Source organism: Mustela nivalis, assembly GCF_964662115.1.
Source record: "Mustela nivalis genome assembly, chromosome: 3".
In the NCBI taxonomy this organism is placed as follows: domain Eukaryota; kingdom Metazoa; phylum Chordata; class Mammalia; order Carnivora; family Mustelidae; genus Mustela; species Mustela nivalis.
This window is the reverse complement of record NC_139022.1, coordinates 127940174-127957441: the sequence shown is the minus strand read 5'-3', so window position 1 is coordinate 127957441 and position 17268 is coordinate 127940174. Positions and strand designations below refer to the sequence as shown.

Here is a 17268-nt window from a genome sequence, read left to right as displayed (position 1 = left end):
GTGCCTGACGTTATTATTCTAGTTGAACTAAATCGATGCATGGGTGGCTTCCAACAAAAAGCTAGATATTTTAGAAGCCATTAGCAAATTGAGGCTTTGTTCTGTCATATTTTAACTACACATGAGCACATAAAATGCATGTTTTTATTCATTACACTTACTTCAACACTGATATAAAGCTCCTAAACTTGACAAGCCAAAATATTTTAAATCAAGAAGAGAGTCCTTTAGGGGCAGGAGGTGGGAGGTTGGGGGAACCAAGTGGTGGGTACTGGGGAGGGCACATATTGCATGGAGCACTGGGTGTGGTGCAAAAACAATGAATACTGTTACACTGAAAAGAAATTTAAAAAAAAAAGAAGAGAGTCCTTTAAATAATTTCAAACTGGAAATTATGAACATAAAATAGCTATAGAAAAGATACACATGCATAAAGCATTTAGTGATGTTTCTTCACATCTAGTTAGAGAATTTCAAGCTTGCTAAGTACATAGAATCTCTGCTCCTTTGTGTTGTTCACTTCCATTGTAATCTGTGAGTATTTGACTAGAAGCTTCTATAACAATACAGCTGACCGAATGTAAATTGACTGGTGTCATAGGAGGCTTTAGATTGTTCCAGTAGTCAGATGCTTCTTTTTCTCTGCTGACTTTTTCCTGTCATTATTTAAACATGTGCAAATCTAGCTTGTCTTTGAAAAACAAAATATCTCTCTCAATATCATATGCACCCTCTGCCCATTGCCTGCACCCCTCACAGTCAAGCTCCCTGCAGGAATGCTTTATATATCCATTGCTTTCTTTTTCTCTCTTTCTTGTTCATACATCATTTTATCCTCTTTACACCATCAAGCAATTGTGCTCCCTCTGTCCTTGAAACACTTGATTCCTGTAGTACATCCTCTCCTGTATCTCTTGTCTTGGATTTACTCCCACAACTCAAATCATCTCCCTATATTCTGATGAGTCCCAAAGCAATCTGCAATACCAAAGGTTTCTCTGGGTGCCTTTCGGACATCACTACCTGGAAGTCCCTCAGGCATCACTAGCTCAAAAACTTCCCTGACAAACCTGGTCTTTTTCCTCTATTCCCAGATCTGAGCATATAACCAGAATCTCCATTCAACCTATTGCTTAAACCAGAAATCTGAACATCATTATTGACTCTTCCTTCTTCCTGCTCCCCTAACCAATCAAATCTAATCAGTCTCCACAATCCATCAGCTGTACCCCAAAATGTCCCTTGAATCCATCTCCTTCTTTCCATTCCCACTCTTACTCCCTCAGCTTAATCTTGTCACTTTTGTCCTAGGTTAAGGCAATGGTCTCTCAATTATTCTTGCCATCTCTACTGTTGGCCTCTTCACAGTCTTCAATGCATTTGCCCAGTGGTCAGTCTAAATTACAGTTTAACTGTAATTTAGCAATCCATTAAGTTCCATGGTTGGTTCCCCAAAACCTATAGAATAAACTCCAAAAAATTCCAAGAATAGTATAATGGTCTATGTGGCCCTTTCGAATGAACAACTGCTTCTCTCCCTACCTCATTGTTAGATACCACCATGCCCACCCAACAACCTCCATGCTTTAGCCAGAGTAATTTATATTCCATTTATAGAATCAACTCACTCTCTCTTTCCTCTGTGCTTTTCCACATACCGTTAGTTTTGTCTGGAATGCCTTTTGCACCAGCCTCTTCAGCTGGCTAAATCTTTCAAAATTCAGATCAGGAGTTTGAGTGAAGAAGATAAAGAAATGAGGAACATGGTAACATAAAGCACGGAAGGCCCTGACCAATCTAAGACTAATGTAGGGAACAAAAGTTCCGACCTATGACATAACCTTATTCTAGCATAGTGCAACAGAACGAAAAAGCAAGATTAGAAAATGAAATAACACTTCATTTTCCAAATCTCAACTCTGACAAAAGCATTTGTGTAGAGGTGTACATGTGTGCGCATGAGCTTTTGGGAAGAAAGAGTAGCAGCCTAGGCAGAAACCTGAATAAGTTTGGTAACTGTTATCCCTCCCCATTCCCACCCTCTCCTACCAAAGCAGCAGACCACAGAGAACCGCCCCCTGCCCCAGTGCAGCCTTCAGACTAAAGACGGGCACTTGGATGACAATGACCCAGCTTATCCTTTCGACCCCTTATCTTCACAGAGAATAATAAGCAATGCATCCTTTGGTCTAAAGTGATAATATTTTTAGTCTGGGACTACAAAATATAAATTATTTTTAGTCTTGGGGCACCTGGGTGGCTCAGTGGGTTAAGCCACTGCCTTCGGCTCAGGTCGTGATCTCAGTGTCCTGGGATCGAGTCCCGCATCGGGCTCTCTGCTCAGCAGGGAGCCTGCTTCCCTCTCTCTCTCTCTGCCTGCCTCTCCATCTACTTGTGATTTCTCTCTGTCAAATAAATAAATAAAATTTTTTAAAAAAATAAAAAAAAAATTATTTTTAGTCTGGTACTTCCAATGTCCTCAATAAATATTTGTTGAATGGTCAAACAAAGTAAATAGGCAATGTGGTCAAAATGTTGTTAGGACTGAAGCCGGGTAAGGAGCTTGAAATGTTCCAAAATAAAAGCTTATTTTTAAAAGCAGTAAAATCCAAATTCAAGTTATGTTAAAGTATAGTTAGTTAACAGTACATGGTAGCTACCAAACATGAAATATATAGGATATCCCTTACTTCTGAATAATATATAACCATAACATCAGAGTTGTAAGAGAACTAAGCAAGATCATGTGCATTTAAGCTCAGTATGCACCCATCTGTGTGGGAAGCATATAATACAAACTCTTTTTATTACTGGCTGATCTTGGCTTTGAGGCCCACACTCTACAGAGTCTAAGTCAGTGGACTAAATGCTAGCAGAAGATCTTCTCTAAATGTTTCCCTGTGCCTTTACGTGGCAGTGGTACTTGACAAAGTCTAGTTTTGCATTGAACATAGTGAAAGCTCAATTAGTTGGAAGGGGTTACCTTACCAAAATAGTTAAAATCTCTGAATAGCAAGACATACCTGACATTACTAATCTCTTTTCTATAATCCTTCTCCCTGCCTCCCCACCACCACCCAGACATACATAATGGGGCTAATAAAGACTCAAAAAAGCCACTGCCAAGCAAGCTCTCTTCATATGAGCAAGACTGAGCAGCTATTCTAGCGAACAGCTGGAGAGGTGGAAGGGGTTGTAGTTACTAGTTCCAGGAAAGATCAGAAAGCAGAGAGGAAGGTACTCAGTTGAAATCTTTTTGATCCTCGCTTCGTCACAATTGGAAAAATCGACATACAAAAATTCCGGACATTTGTCAGGGAGCATAAACAGAGGGTAAGGTGCAAAACCTCCTCAGTCTGCAGGATGGAGTCAGAACCAATTAGGAATTTCCCTGTAACTCAGGGCAGCATTTGATACAGGAACACTGTTATACATGCTTGTTATAATTTTTGTTGCTCAAAGACACTTCTACAGTCTACACTGTAGAGAATATGATTAAATCTTCCTGTGACTGCCTGGGATTCTTGCCCAGTCTCAAGGCCATTATTCTGAGCTTTGGTTCTTGCTTCACTTAACTGTTGACAGAGAAGGAAGTATGAAGATGGCAGTCGCATATATCCTAAAGCCTCAGAAATACCTGAGAAGACAGTCATTTGAAATATTCCTGAAACTCATTACTAAATCTACTTATCTTTACAGATAATTTCATAGCTAATGAATGGTTCATTTTCTTTCTCTTACCAGAGTACATCCTTGAGTCTTACATTTGCACATTTTTCAGTTATTTAAGTGATAGTCTGTATTCTAATCTTATGGAATAAAAATGACAGTGGGGGTAAGGGGAGGAAGAGGTCAGGAATGCCCATTTGACTTGATTTATATTTAATCATTGTTTCTTTAGAGCTATTGAAACAGTTACTTTCGTGTGGGGAAATTTCAGATTTTAAAAAATAATAACAACATCTGGGGTGCCTGGGTGGCTCAGTGGGTTGGGCCTCTCCCTTCAGCTCAGGTCATGATCTCAGAGTGCTGGGATTGATCCCCACATTGGGTTCTCTGCTCAGCGGGGAGCCTGCTTCCCTCTCTCTCTCTCTGCCTGCCCCTCTGCCTACTTGTGATATCTCTCTGTCAAATAAATAAATAAAATCTCTAAAAAAATAATAATAATGACATCCCAATGTGAGAGAAACATTTTTATTACATAAACACTGATATACTACCTAAAGCCTCACATGAAAATTTCAAGTATAAAAGATGTAGAAATTAATACATGCAATTTAGATACTTTAATTAGTTTTAACTAAACAATTCTAATTCTCTGATTCTGGGCTGAGAAGGCTAAATCTGACAATTGAGAAAACCCAACCAAATGTATGTTTAAGCAAGACATTTCAAAAGAAATGTTAGTAATTTAATGATAAAGGCTACCATTTAGCAAGTATTTACTGTGTTCTGGGCAAAATGCCTACCTCTTTATGTACTTTGCTTTTTATTTAATTCTCTCAAAAACTCTATGAATAGGGTACTTTGACTTGCCAATTTTGAGAAAAGAATGGAAACCAATGTGATTTAATAACTTGCTAAAAGCCACATAGCCAGTTAGTAGCCTATGATTTGAAAATAAGTTTTATTCCAAAGTCTATGTGTTTATAATGTTCAAAAGACTACATCTTCCACCAGGACAGCAACTAATATATTTTGTTCTCCATGGCACATATTATGTGTTCAATAGATATTAGTAAATGAGTGTGTATATATATAGAGAGAGAGACACACACACACACACACGTATATTCTAAATTCTGTAACCAAAAATCAAAAGAGAAACATGTACATTTGTAAACTCCCACATTATTGTAGTGAGTACTTTTTAAATATTTTAAATTGTCCATTTATATTCATTATGTAAGTTTGTTTTCAAGAAGGAGCTAGGCCCCTTCACTATTTAAAAAGCTGAATTTTGTCAACTAAACTGATTTTGTGGCTGAAGTGCTATTTTCAGGTATTAACTTTTCTCCTTGGTTTTCCTTCCCCTTTCCTGTCCACAACTCCGACCCCATTTGGGGGCTTGGTTCTGTGACACTGCCTCAAGAAAATAACCTCCGAAAAAACAGTAGAGGCACCAGCAAATCTTGCAAATTTTCACTTTTCACAGCTCAGACAGCCACTAACAAGGAAGAGGTAATGATAACAGAGACATCCAAGTAGAGTTCATTAGAACTGATAACTGACTCTTTGCTCACCAGTCCTCAGGCCCTTTTAATATTGACCCTTCTCATTTGTGACAGTGAGGGGGAGATAGAGTGGGAGGGAGTCCAAGAAGCCTTCCGGCTACTTATTTTCCCACCAACATGGCATGGGCTCACTTCACAAAATCTGTGGACTTGGATTCAAGTTACTACGAATATTTACCCATGTACTTTCCTCTTCAATCAACCACACACCTTCTGTTTTAAGCAATTACAAAAGCTACCAACTTTTCTCTTTCAGTTTACTCAAAAATAAAACTCAGAAAATTGGTAAAGATCGAGAATTTACCTAGCCCAACTCCATTCTTTGATAAATCATACCAAAGTAAAATAAGGCAAGACTCAATTGATTTCCAAGCTCACAAGGAGAAATCTATGAAATTTAACACAACAACGCATAGAAAAATTCACCTCTTCATGTGTAATGAAAAACCAAGGCTTTACTTTGTGTTTTGTAAATAGGCCACTGTATTTTTACAAAGAGGAGGTCAAACAATTCTACTAAACCGCAGGAACAAAAGCTCCCAGTCCATTCTGGAATGATATTCTGGCCAATCCGGCTGCTAGAAGAGACCTGAGCCGGGGACAGGGTTCGTGCTGCATTTAGTTCGACCTCCTCTTCATTGAAAACACTTAGGGAAATTCTCCAATGAGAGACGCTTAGAGGTAGGGGGCGTGGTTTCAAGGGGCGGAGAATTTGTCCCAGGATAATGGGAAGTGTGTGCTGATTGGCTGGACTTCTTCCCTCCCAGACCAGCCCTCTTTGGACCAATGAGGCCATCCATCAAAAGAAATACACCAATCAGGGGTTAAAATTCCCCCCCTTCCCTTCCCACCAGGGGAAAGCCCCGCCCTCCAATATATCACTCAGGCTCTGGGGAGCGGCCCCTTCGCCTCCGAGCTGACCCTGTCGTGGGCAGTGTCGTCTGGGCGGCGCTGCGGAGACCTCCACTCAGGACGGCTCCCCCTCCCCGGGCCTCTCCCCTCTTACCCGCGAGTCCCCTCACCTCGTGGGCCTATCGGATCTGATACCGTGGGGTGAGGTGAGAGCAGGCCCGGGGAGGGTGGTTACCGCTGAAGAGCTGTAGTCGCGGTCAAGGTGAGCTGGGACTTCGGGTTGACTTCGTGGTGCGGCTAGGGAGCAGGGTTGGGGGCGTGGGGTGAGGGATAGGTCCGGCCCGCGCTCTTCTTCTCGATTAACTGTCCCGTTGCTGTAAGCAACAAGTCCAGGCTAGTCGGAGCTTGGAGGGGCGGGGCCAGATCCGACCTCGGGAGAGTCTTACTGTCTGGTCTGCCGGGTCCCAGGGACCAGCCCAGGGACCAAAGAGTTGGACCCATAAAGTTAGAGGTACCTTATTTGCCCACCCCTTTCGTCTCGCAGCTTTAAAGATCCCCTTCCTACCTGTCTTTCACTTGGTGTGGGAGATATCCTTGTATCCGGGCCTTGGCTTGTGGCCGGGACATAGTCGCTGTGGAATACCGACTCTTACATTAATGAAACTCCCAGGGACATTTTGCAACCCAAATTAGCCTCCCGCCTTCACCGTGTGTTCCCGGAGCACCCTTAAAGTTTCCTTTCCTGACACCAATAAAAGTTAATTCCTGGGCGCCGTGTGTCAAGCATTGTGCAAAACTCTACGTGAATCACGTTATTTAATTTTTAACAGCCGTTCAGAGAAATACTGTTAACCTCATTTTACAGACGTAGAAATAAATTATTGTCCAGCGTTTCTTAGGTACCTGTGTGCTAAGCACTATATATCTAGGTGATCTCATTTTTCCACACAAGGCTATGAGATAAGTAGTAGTAACCTCATAGCCACTTTACAGATGAGGAAATAGGAATGAAGTAAAATTAACTAACATTAGTAGTTCATGTTGTGAATATATGGCGGAAGAACATAGTACCATCTAATTTCAAAGTTTTTGGCACCCCACCTTACAGCATCTATATGCATTTATCTCTTGACGGTGAATGACCTGTACAACTATCTCTGAAGCGTTGCATTTATCTTTTTTAAGGCAAGGCTCCTGTCCTCTAAGAACTCACAATTTAGAATGTGACCAACTGGTGGGGTGGGGTGGGGTGGGGTGGGGGTTGTAACAAATGGCGTTTTACAAGGACTTAGATTCACTAGGGGCATTGGGGAGGGGAGACTTGTGTTATAAAGCACTTAGCATGATACAAGGCAGGAAGGGCTTTTCTTACACTCCTTTCTGGGCCTTGTTCTATATATAGATGATAGAGGTACTGACAACAACTGACTCTCAGAAACTGCTACACCAGCTGAATGCCCTGTTGGAACAGGAGTCGAGATGTCAGCCAAAGGTCTGCGGCTTGAGACTAATTGAATCTGCACACGATAATGGCCTCAGAATGACTGCAAGGCTAAGGGACTTTGAAGTAAAAGATCTTCTCAGTCTAACTCAGTTCTTTGGCTTCGACACGGAGACATTTTCTCTAGCTGTGAATTTACTGGACAGATTCCTGTCCAAAATGAAGGTATGTTTAAAGCTACATTACAGAGTATTTCTTAGTTTTGCCTAGTGTGTTTTTGAGATGGAATTGCTGTAGCTTTGGGCTGACATTCATAAACTTGACGTTTTTTATTTTCACCAAGTAGCCAAAACATTTTGATGATTCTGTGCATTGATGAATACTCTTCCTTATAGTCAAGAATAATCCATCATTAGATTTAACTTCTGACATTGAAAAATAGTCTAATAACAAATAATTGCAGACTCTGTCAGTATGAGAGTTGGCTGTTGTTAAAATCCTTTTTGAGGGGTGCCTGGGTGGCTCAGTTGGTTAAGTGACTGCCTTCTGCTCAGGTCGTGGTTCCGGAGTCCTGGCATGAGCCCTGCATTGGGCTTGCAATTCCCTGGGGAGGCTGCTTCTCCTTCTGACCTTCTCTGCTCTCATGCTCACTCTCCCTCTCTCTCTCTCTCTCAAATAAATAAGTAAAATCTTTAAAAAATAATAAAATTTTTTTTAAAGATTTTATTTATTTATTGGACAGATAGAGATCACAAGTAGGCAGAGAGGCAGGCAGAGAGAGAGAGAGAGGGAAGCAGGCTCCCCGCTGAGCAGAAAGCCCGATGCGGACTCCATCCCAGGACCCTGAGATCATGACCTGAGCTGAAAGCAGCAGCTTAATCCACTGAGCCACCCAGGAGCCCAAAAATAATAAAATTTAAAAAATAAAATCCGTGCTCGCTTCGGCAGCACATATACTAAAAAATAAAATCCATCTTGATAGGTTGGATGTTTTCATTTATCTACTGTTGTTTAAGAAATGTGTTAGAGGCAGAATGCTAGATTGTGGCTAAGAATTACAGGCTTTTGTGTTTTGGGTGGGTTTTTTTCCTTCTTTTTTTGGATGCTCTGAACCACTTGGGTCAGTACAGTGTATTTCTTAATATTTCTTAATCTCCAGACATATATAAGATTCTTAATTATTTTAGCCTCAGGCCTATTCAGATCTTGCATAAGCTTGTCATTTTCAGCAAACGTTGGCATACAGTTGAGAAGAGAATATCTTGTGAAAGAGGAGCATTTATGTAGTTATTCCCCTATCCTGAATAAGCAGGACATCCATGTAGCTAGCTTTCAGAGCTTGCTTAACTGTTAAAAATACATCTACCTTTTCTGTGCCTATGGTCATTAGTCAATGAGATGATGTGACAATTGGAATGGAACTCCTCTTTTAGTCCTCAGTACCTGACACAATATGTCATATACAGAAGAAACTCCATATTTGTTGAATTGGATGGTTCAAGAAACTTCTCAACAGACCAATTAAACTTTTATAGGCACCTTGTGCGAGCACTACCTTTGAATCTATAAATGCTGCACAGATTAATAATATATATCCGTCCCTTAGGTATATTACAATCTTATATGAAAATAGTATTTGTACCAGTAACTGTCAAACAATGCAAGGCATGATAAGAAAGATAATTAAACCCCTAAAGAGGAGTAAGTATGTTGCTGAACAGGTTCCAAGAAAAGGAGCATATAAACACTGGTAAAAGTTTCATTTAACTTGGAATTTAGGATGGATAGAAGTTTGACTCTGTCACATTATAGATATTTAGGAAATATCTGGATATTTCCTAATATATGGATAGAGTTTTACAGGCAGAGTATAAACAGTGTGTTCTAAAGTATTTAAAAAACATTTTATGTGTTACTACAAAGTCTGGAGAAACACAACATCCTAGAAAGAAATTTTTGTGCATAAGCCGTGAGGAGTTTCAGTCCTTCTGTAAACCTTTGACAAGTTAATTTATTTGGTCCAAAGAGAATATAGTGCTTACAGTTCTACAATGATTTAGGAAGGAAAAAAAAAAAGAACATCTGGGGCACCTCTGCCTTCAGCTTAGGTCATGATCCCAGTGTCCTGGGATTGAGTCCCGCATCAGGCTCTCTGCTCAGCAGGGAGCCTGGTCCCACCCACCCACCCACCCTCTGCCTGCCTCTCCGCCTACTTGTGATCTCTATCTGATAAATAAATGAAATCTTTAAAAAAAAAAAGAGAGAAAAAGGAATTTTTTACGGGCTGAAGTCAAACATTATACTGAAACTTGGTCCACTTTCTCCAAAATTGGTTCCAAGTGGGTACATAGCATTGACAGGCTACAGTTATGATTAGATCTCATTAAGTCCTTCACAATTGAGAACTACATCTCAGAGATACAGTTGCATAATAATGGATCTGATTGTCCTTTATGGTGGTTTTTGTTTGTTTATTTTTTAATTAAAATAAGCTAAAAACATGGGCTTACTGTCTTTTTAGGTACAGCCCAAGCACCTTGGGTGTGTTGGGCTGAGCTGCTTCTATTTGGCTGTTAAATCAATAGAAGAGGAAAGGAATGTCCCATTGGCAACTGACTTGATCCGAATAAGCCAGTATAGGTTCACGGTTTCAGATTTGATGAGAATGGAAAAGATTGTATTGGAGAAGGTGTGTTGGAAAGTCAAAGCTACTACTGCCTTTCAGTTTCTGCAACTCTACTATTCACTCATTCAAGAGAACTTACCAATTGAAAGGTATGTAATCTTTGTTTTGACCAAAGGAGATTGGGAAATCAGACTGGTATTCTGGATATTGCATAAAATCAGTATCTTGGGATAATTCCAATCAAAATAAGTAAAATGGGGGGAGGGATAAAATGACAGCTGCAGCTCCTTGGATTCCACTTAACTGTCCCGCAGAAGTGAGACTTCCAGTTGTCAACAGATTCTTGAAGTCTGTGAAGGCTAATTCTTGGGATTAAAGAACATTTCAACATTTTTGTATTACATTTTCCACTTATAGACTACTTAACTCATAGAACCTAGTAAGTAAGCACCTAACAGATTTATCAAAAAAGAACTTTAGTAGCTGAAGTACATTAAAATGAAAAGAAAAAAAAGCTTGAGAGTTATGATATGATACTTTGGGGGAGGGGTAGCAAATTATTTCAAATTCATGTACAGTATCTTTAAGAAGTTAATTCCCCTGAAGGAAGGGGAATTCCTCAAATAATTTATTTTCTGTGATAAGTGTGCATAAACTTCATTTTAAAATGATTTCAATGTCATTCTAAACATCTGTCTTTTGACTACACGTAACATCTACATAAAATTAATCTCATTTTCATTTTCTTTTTAAAGGAGGAATAGCCTTAATTTTGAAAGACTAGAAGCTCAACTTAAGGCATGCCACTGCAGGATCATATTTTCTAAAGCAAAGGTAAATATTTTATAAAGACTAAACCTATTTTTATACCTATTTTCTATTCAACACTTAATTTAGAATTTATCTCTTTTAGCCTTCTGTGTTGGCATTGTCTATCATTGCACTGGAGATCCAAGCACAGAAGTGTGTAGAGTTAACAGAAGGAATAGAATGTCTTCAGACACATTCCAAGGTATGTCAAGGTCATATCCTAAATGGTGTTAATAGCTGTGAAAGAAACTAAACCACTTGTACTATCTCCTGAAGTAAAATGATGAAACTTGAGTAGCTTATCCTCAAATTTCTTTAACAAGGAAAGACACATGTTAGAAGACCACAATTTATTGCTTTGGTTAAATACTATAAGACTTTTTATTTTACAGAGAGAGAGAGATCAGGGATGGGGGTGGGGAGAGGAGAGACAGAGAATCTCAAGCTGACTCCCCACTGAGCATGGAGCCTGACCAGGAGCTCAGTTCCATGACCGTGAGATCATGGCCTAAGCTGAAATCAAGGTGGATCTTTAACCACCTGAGCCACCCAGGCCCCCCATGTAGAACTCTTATTTTTATTGACTAATACGGTTTTTTTTAATCTATGTACAGATAAATGGCAGAGATTTGACCTTCTGGCAAGAACTTGTATCCAAGTGTTTAACTGAATATTCATCTAACAAGTGTTCCAAACCAAATGTTCAGAAGTTGAAATGGATTGTTTCTGGACGTACTGCACGGCAACTGAAGCATAGTTACTACAGAATAACCCACCTTCCAACAATTCCCGAAATGGTCCCTTAATTGGTAAATGTGGTTCACAGTTACTCTCCATGTAAAGCAAATTTTACAATGCTATAGTTTTATTCTATAATTCAAGAATTAAAAACCTGAATTAATTTCAGAATAAGAGTTAGAAGAGGCAAGGGGGGAAATGACTTCACTGATCTAATCAGTTAATATTTTGAGGGCATTTGCTATATCTAAGACAATACCTAAGAATAAGGAATTATCCAACCTTTGAAATGTACATTAGCCACTTCATTAAATTACCACTTAGAAAATTACATCTTCCTTAAAAACCTAAATTTTAAAAGAAGCACTAAGACACTATTTTACATCATTTTGCTGTATGTATTCTCAAGTTATGGCACATCTAAAGTTAACACAAGCCTGAGCAGGGCAATACAACCAAAAGTTTGAACCATAAACGAACTGAGACTGTTAGCTTATGAGCAAAATCAGTATGAACTTGGATGTACAATTAATGTAGTTTATGGCAAATAGTCTCCATATTGGGTATCTGCAAACTGCAGATATCTCTACACTATATTTGTATACCATTGCTACAGCATTTGGAATACTGGAAAGTAGTTATATGCATAAAAAATGAGTATCTCATCACTATCATAGGATATAAATTCTTGCCATGTGAATTTAACTGAGTGGTGATTTAACTTTTTCCTATTCAAACTGAATGTTAACACATCTACATATGACATGACTCTAAATCTTCGATTAAACAGTTCATTTTAAAATTTAATATTTATGTTTGATAGAATTCTAATAATTTAATTTTTTGTTTGTTTAAATAGGATTGTTACGGCAACAAAAAGCTCTTCTCTGAAGCCTTTCTCCACAATCCTGAGCTATGGATTCCATAATGTTTTAACGGATTTAAGCTGTGAAGCCTCAGAACATCACAACTAGATTAGCATTGATGTTCTCAGATTTGGCAAAACTACCTAATTAATAAGCTATAGGGGAATTAAAATAAATTTGAATTCATCTGTGAGGCATACAATTCAAAGCTAAGAGCATAAATGTGAAATGTTAATAACAAGCCTGGGAAGGTGAACTGTGAATCTTCATTTCTAACATTGACCCAACCTTCTATATTGGGTCAGTATATTGTATTTAGATGGTATTAAAAGTGGTAACCTAATTAAATTCTAAATTAGGAGGTAGACATCAAAACCAACATTTCACAAATGCACTTTTAAGGCATACCAAGGGTCACTATTCGAGGCAGTGAAAATGGTTTCTTGGTACCTGTAGTGCAAGAGATTGAACTTTATTGATATGTGGGAATTATACTTAAATTTGAAGGCATTTTATAAAAGTAAAACTACAGGCCTAGTCATTTTGGCATACTAAGTTGTCTTTAAGATTTTTTCTAAAAAATAGGTAATGTTTGTATCCATGATAATAATTACATATCTACTGCCTCCATCTAATCCCATCAAGAAAATTTGTTTTTATTGTGTGAGTAGTTCAAAATAACTTCACTTCAAAAACTTGCTGATTTAACACTCCAGAAACTTTTACTGAGGGCTGTTTTTATAAAAACTGCTATTGCTTCTAATTTAGAATTTTTTAAAGGAAAAGAATATACTTTCACTAATTGCCCCTCCTGTGCCAAAAGAAAGTCTTTAAAAATGTAAGTAGGCCTCATGATCTCTCTCTGTCTGTCAAATAAATAAGTAAAACCTTTAAAAAAAAAAATGTAAGTAGGCATCTTCATAATTATGAAGTTGTTAAGGTAGTATTCAAGATTTTCTATTAAGTCAGTGACTGTAAGGAGATCTACGGCATTAAAAGTGTTGTAGACAGTTACTCAGTGCAGCAAGTAGCCTGAGTTCATCCATAATGGCTGTACCCAGTTCTGACATCATGTTGTGGGTAAATGTGCACTAGAAAATAAACCAAAGAACCACAATATATCTTACAGTTTTGTGAACTGTGTTTTGTGGATAACTTCAATTTTCCCAAAAGGCTGATATATTTCAATAATTGACTACATCAGGGTTAATTTTGAGTTGGCAGAGGTAGCCTAACCAACTACCATTATGTTTTGGTACTAAGGGATATACCTTTCAATAAAGTCATTGAAATGCATTCCTTTGCTGGATAGTTTTTGTTCTGATTTAACTGTTTTGGCAGTGTGATACCGGAACACGATAAAAAGCTATCTCCACCCAGTATATTTAAATTTAGCAGGAAGATGCATGATAGCAGAAACACAATCTCAATTAATAGTATGGCTATGACCTAACTGATGCTTTACTTTCCAGTGGCTTTTCAGAAGACACAAGATGAGGACAAATATGTTTAAGTTGCATTAAAAAGTTGGTGTTGATGCAGTATTGGTAATTTGTAGATTCATCACTACTATGGATATTCTCAATACAAATTCACCCTTACATTCTGCCCACCTGAAGTTCTATGCAAACTGTCCTACCTTAAAAGGTATCCCAGCAAGGTGTTGGTAATGACAGGTACTGTGTTAGTCAGCTTAGATTGGTAATTGGAATGGAAAAATGGGATTTTTGAGGTGTTCATGTTCAGTTAAACTAAGACGTCAGAGTGAACACTGCAAAGAGTTACTGAAATTTAAAAAAAGAAAATTTATTTTGCACTTGAGTAAGATTATATATACTTAATAATCCCTCTTTTCAGTGTAATTTTTTAAAAGGGCACCTGAACCTTAATGTTTCTAATTATGTGACATGCTATCTAAAACAACAGACAGATGCCTGGGTGGCACAGTCAGCTGAGCATCTGACTCTCAGTTTTCATCCAGGTCATGATCTCAGTCTTGTGGGATCAAGCCCCACATCAGGCTCTGCACGCAGCATGGGGTCTGCTTGAGATTTTCCCTCTCCCTCTGAACCCCCCTCCTTGTGCCCTCTTTCATCCTCAAATAAATCTTAAAAAAAAAAAAAACAGGGGCGCCTGGGTGGCTCAGTGGGTTAAAGCCTCTGCCTTAGGCTCAGGTCATGGTCCCGGAGTCCTGGGATCGAGCCCCGCATCAGGCTCTCTGCTCAGCGGGGAGCCTGCTTCCTCCTCTCTCTCTGCCTGCCTCTCTGCCTACTTGTAATCTCTGCCTGTCAAATAAATAAAAATAAAATCTTTAAAAAAAAAAAAAAACCAGATACTTCTAAGACGGGTACCTAGCTGGCTCAGTCTGAAGAGCTTGCAACTCTTGATCTTGGAGGTCTTAAGTTCAAGCCCCATGTTGGGCATAGAGCTTACTTTAAAAAAAAATAATAACAATAACAATTCTATAATATTTGTGACTAGCAATAATGGCTTTTTACTGTCAGGTACTACTGTCATGTTTTATATGAATCCTCTTATGTAATCCTCCAAACTGAATGAGGATATCCAAATTTACAAATAAACTGGAGTCACACAGGTGACTGATTAGCCCAAGTCCCATACCTGGTATGTGTTAGGATATGGTATGTGTATGAGTTAGGATTCAGATTCAGGCAAAAACTTTGTTCTCAGCCACTCTGCACATTAGCTCCCAAAATAAAAAATTAAGTGGACTTATGAAATTGAATAATTTTCAAACAAAACTGCATTCTAGCCACATTAATTTCCGTGCTACCATCACAATCGTATAAGAAGAGTAACACCTTGGAATTTACTTTCCCTATTTTATAATAGTAGAATAATTTTTATAAAATGTGTTACTGCTGGGCACCTGGGTGGCTCATTGGGTTAAAGCCTCTGCCTTTGGCTTCGGTCATGATCTCGGGGTCCTGGGATAGAGCCCCACAACGGGCTCTCTGCTCAGCGGGGAGCCTGTTTCCTTCTCTTTCTGCCTACCTCTCTGCCTACTTGTGATCTCTCTTTGTTTCAAATAAAATCTTAAAAAAAAAATTTGTTACTGCTTACTAAGTATAAAACCTGTAAATTTTCATAAACCAAAACCAGTAAATATAAGTCAAATGAGATGGATTAAGATAAGCCAATTTTGGTGGGGAACACCTGGCTGGCTCAACCAGTAGAGCATGCAACTCAAGATCTCAGGGTGGTTAGGTTCGAACGCCACAGTAAGGGAAGAGTGTAAAAAAAAATCCTAAAAAAAATAATAAAGTTTTACATTAATTTGAAAAACTAGATTTTGGAGCAATTAAAATTATCAGGAATAAAAAGAGATCATTAAATAATGATAAAAATCAATTCACCAAGGGAATGCAAGTTGGTGTAGTCACTTGGGAAAACAGTGTGGAGATTCCTTAAGAAAAAAACAGGGGCACCTGGGTGGTTCAGTGGGTTAAAGCCTCTGCCTTCAGCTCAGGTCATGATCCCAGAGTCCTGGGATCGAGCCCCGCATCCAGCTCTTTGCTCGGCAGGGAGCATGCTTCTTCCTCTCTCTCTCTCTCTCTGCCTGCCTCTCTGCCTACTTGTGATCTTTGTTTGTCAAGTAAATAAATTCTTTAAAAAAAAAATTAAAAATAGGGGTTGCCTGGGTGACTCAGTGGGTTAAAACCTCTGCTTTTGGCTCAGGTCATGATCCCAGGGTCCTGGGACTGAGCACCGCATCAGGCTCTCTGCTCAGCGGGGAGCCTGTTTCCCCCACCCCTCTGCCTGCCTCTGCCAACTTGTGAACTCTGTCAAATAAATAAAATCTTTAAATTAAAAAAAATTAAAAATAGAGCTACCCTATGACCCTGCAATTGCACTCCTGGGTATTTACCCCAAAGATACAGATGTAGTGAAAAGTAGAGCCATCTGTACCCCAATATTCATAGCAGCAATGGCCACAATCTCCAAACTGTGGAAAGAGCCAAGATGCCCTTCAAGAGACGAATGGATAAAGAAGATATGGTCCATATACACAATGGAGTATTATGCCTCCATCACAAAGGATGAATACCCAACTTTTGTATCAACATGGATGGGACTGGAGGAGATTATGCTGAGTAAAATAAGTCAAGCAGAGAGAGTCCAGTATCCTATGGTTTTACTTATTTGTGGAGCATAATAACACAGAGGACATTGTAAGATGGGGAGGAGAAGTGAGTTGGGAGAAATCGGAGGGGGAGACGTACCATGAGAGAGTGTGGACTCTGAGAAACAAACTGAGAATTTTGGGGGGGAAAGGGGGAGGGGGGTAGGGTGAGCCTGGTGGTGGATATTAAGGAAGGCACGTATTGCATGGAGTACTGGGTATGGTGCATAAACAATGAATTCTGGAACAGACACCAAAAAAATTAAATTAAATTTTAAAAAATCAATTCACCAAAAAGGCTTGACAATCCTAAATTTGTATGAACCAAACAACAGAGCCTCATTTACAAGAAGCAGACACAGCATTGAAAAGACAAATACACAAAGCTTCAACTGCAGCTGGAGACTTAAATACTCTCTAAGTAATCTATAGAACTACTAGGAAATCAGCAAGAACAGAAAAAAATGAGGAACACCAATAACCATCTGGATCTACTTAACATAAGAAACTTCACCCTAAAACAACAGAATAAGCATTCCCTTAAATTACACATGGGG

At 39.0% G+C, this 17268-nt stretch overlaps 1 protein-coding gene across 1 annotated transcript; it reads left to right on the top strand.

Annotated features, from left to right (window-relative positions):
- The first annotated feature begins 6055 nt into the window (after positions 1 to 6055).
- CCNG1 (cyclin G1) lies at positions 6056 to 13863 on the top strand. The gene is made up of 7 exons (XM_082724549.1): positions 6056 to 6348; positions 7489 to 7752; positions 10049 to 10302; positions 10909 to 10987; positions 11067 to 11165; positions 11578 to 11772; positions 12561 to 13863. Exons 2-6 carry the CDS (start codon positions 7489 to 7491, stop codon positions 11767 to 11769), a joined length of 888 nt encoding a protein of 295 aa, XP_082580675.1. The 5' UTR covers positions 6056 to 6348; the 3' UTR covers positions 11770 to 11772; positions 12561 to 13863.
- Positions 13864 to 17268: the final 3405 nt, after the last annotated feature.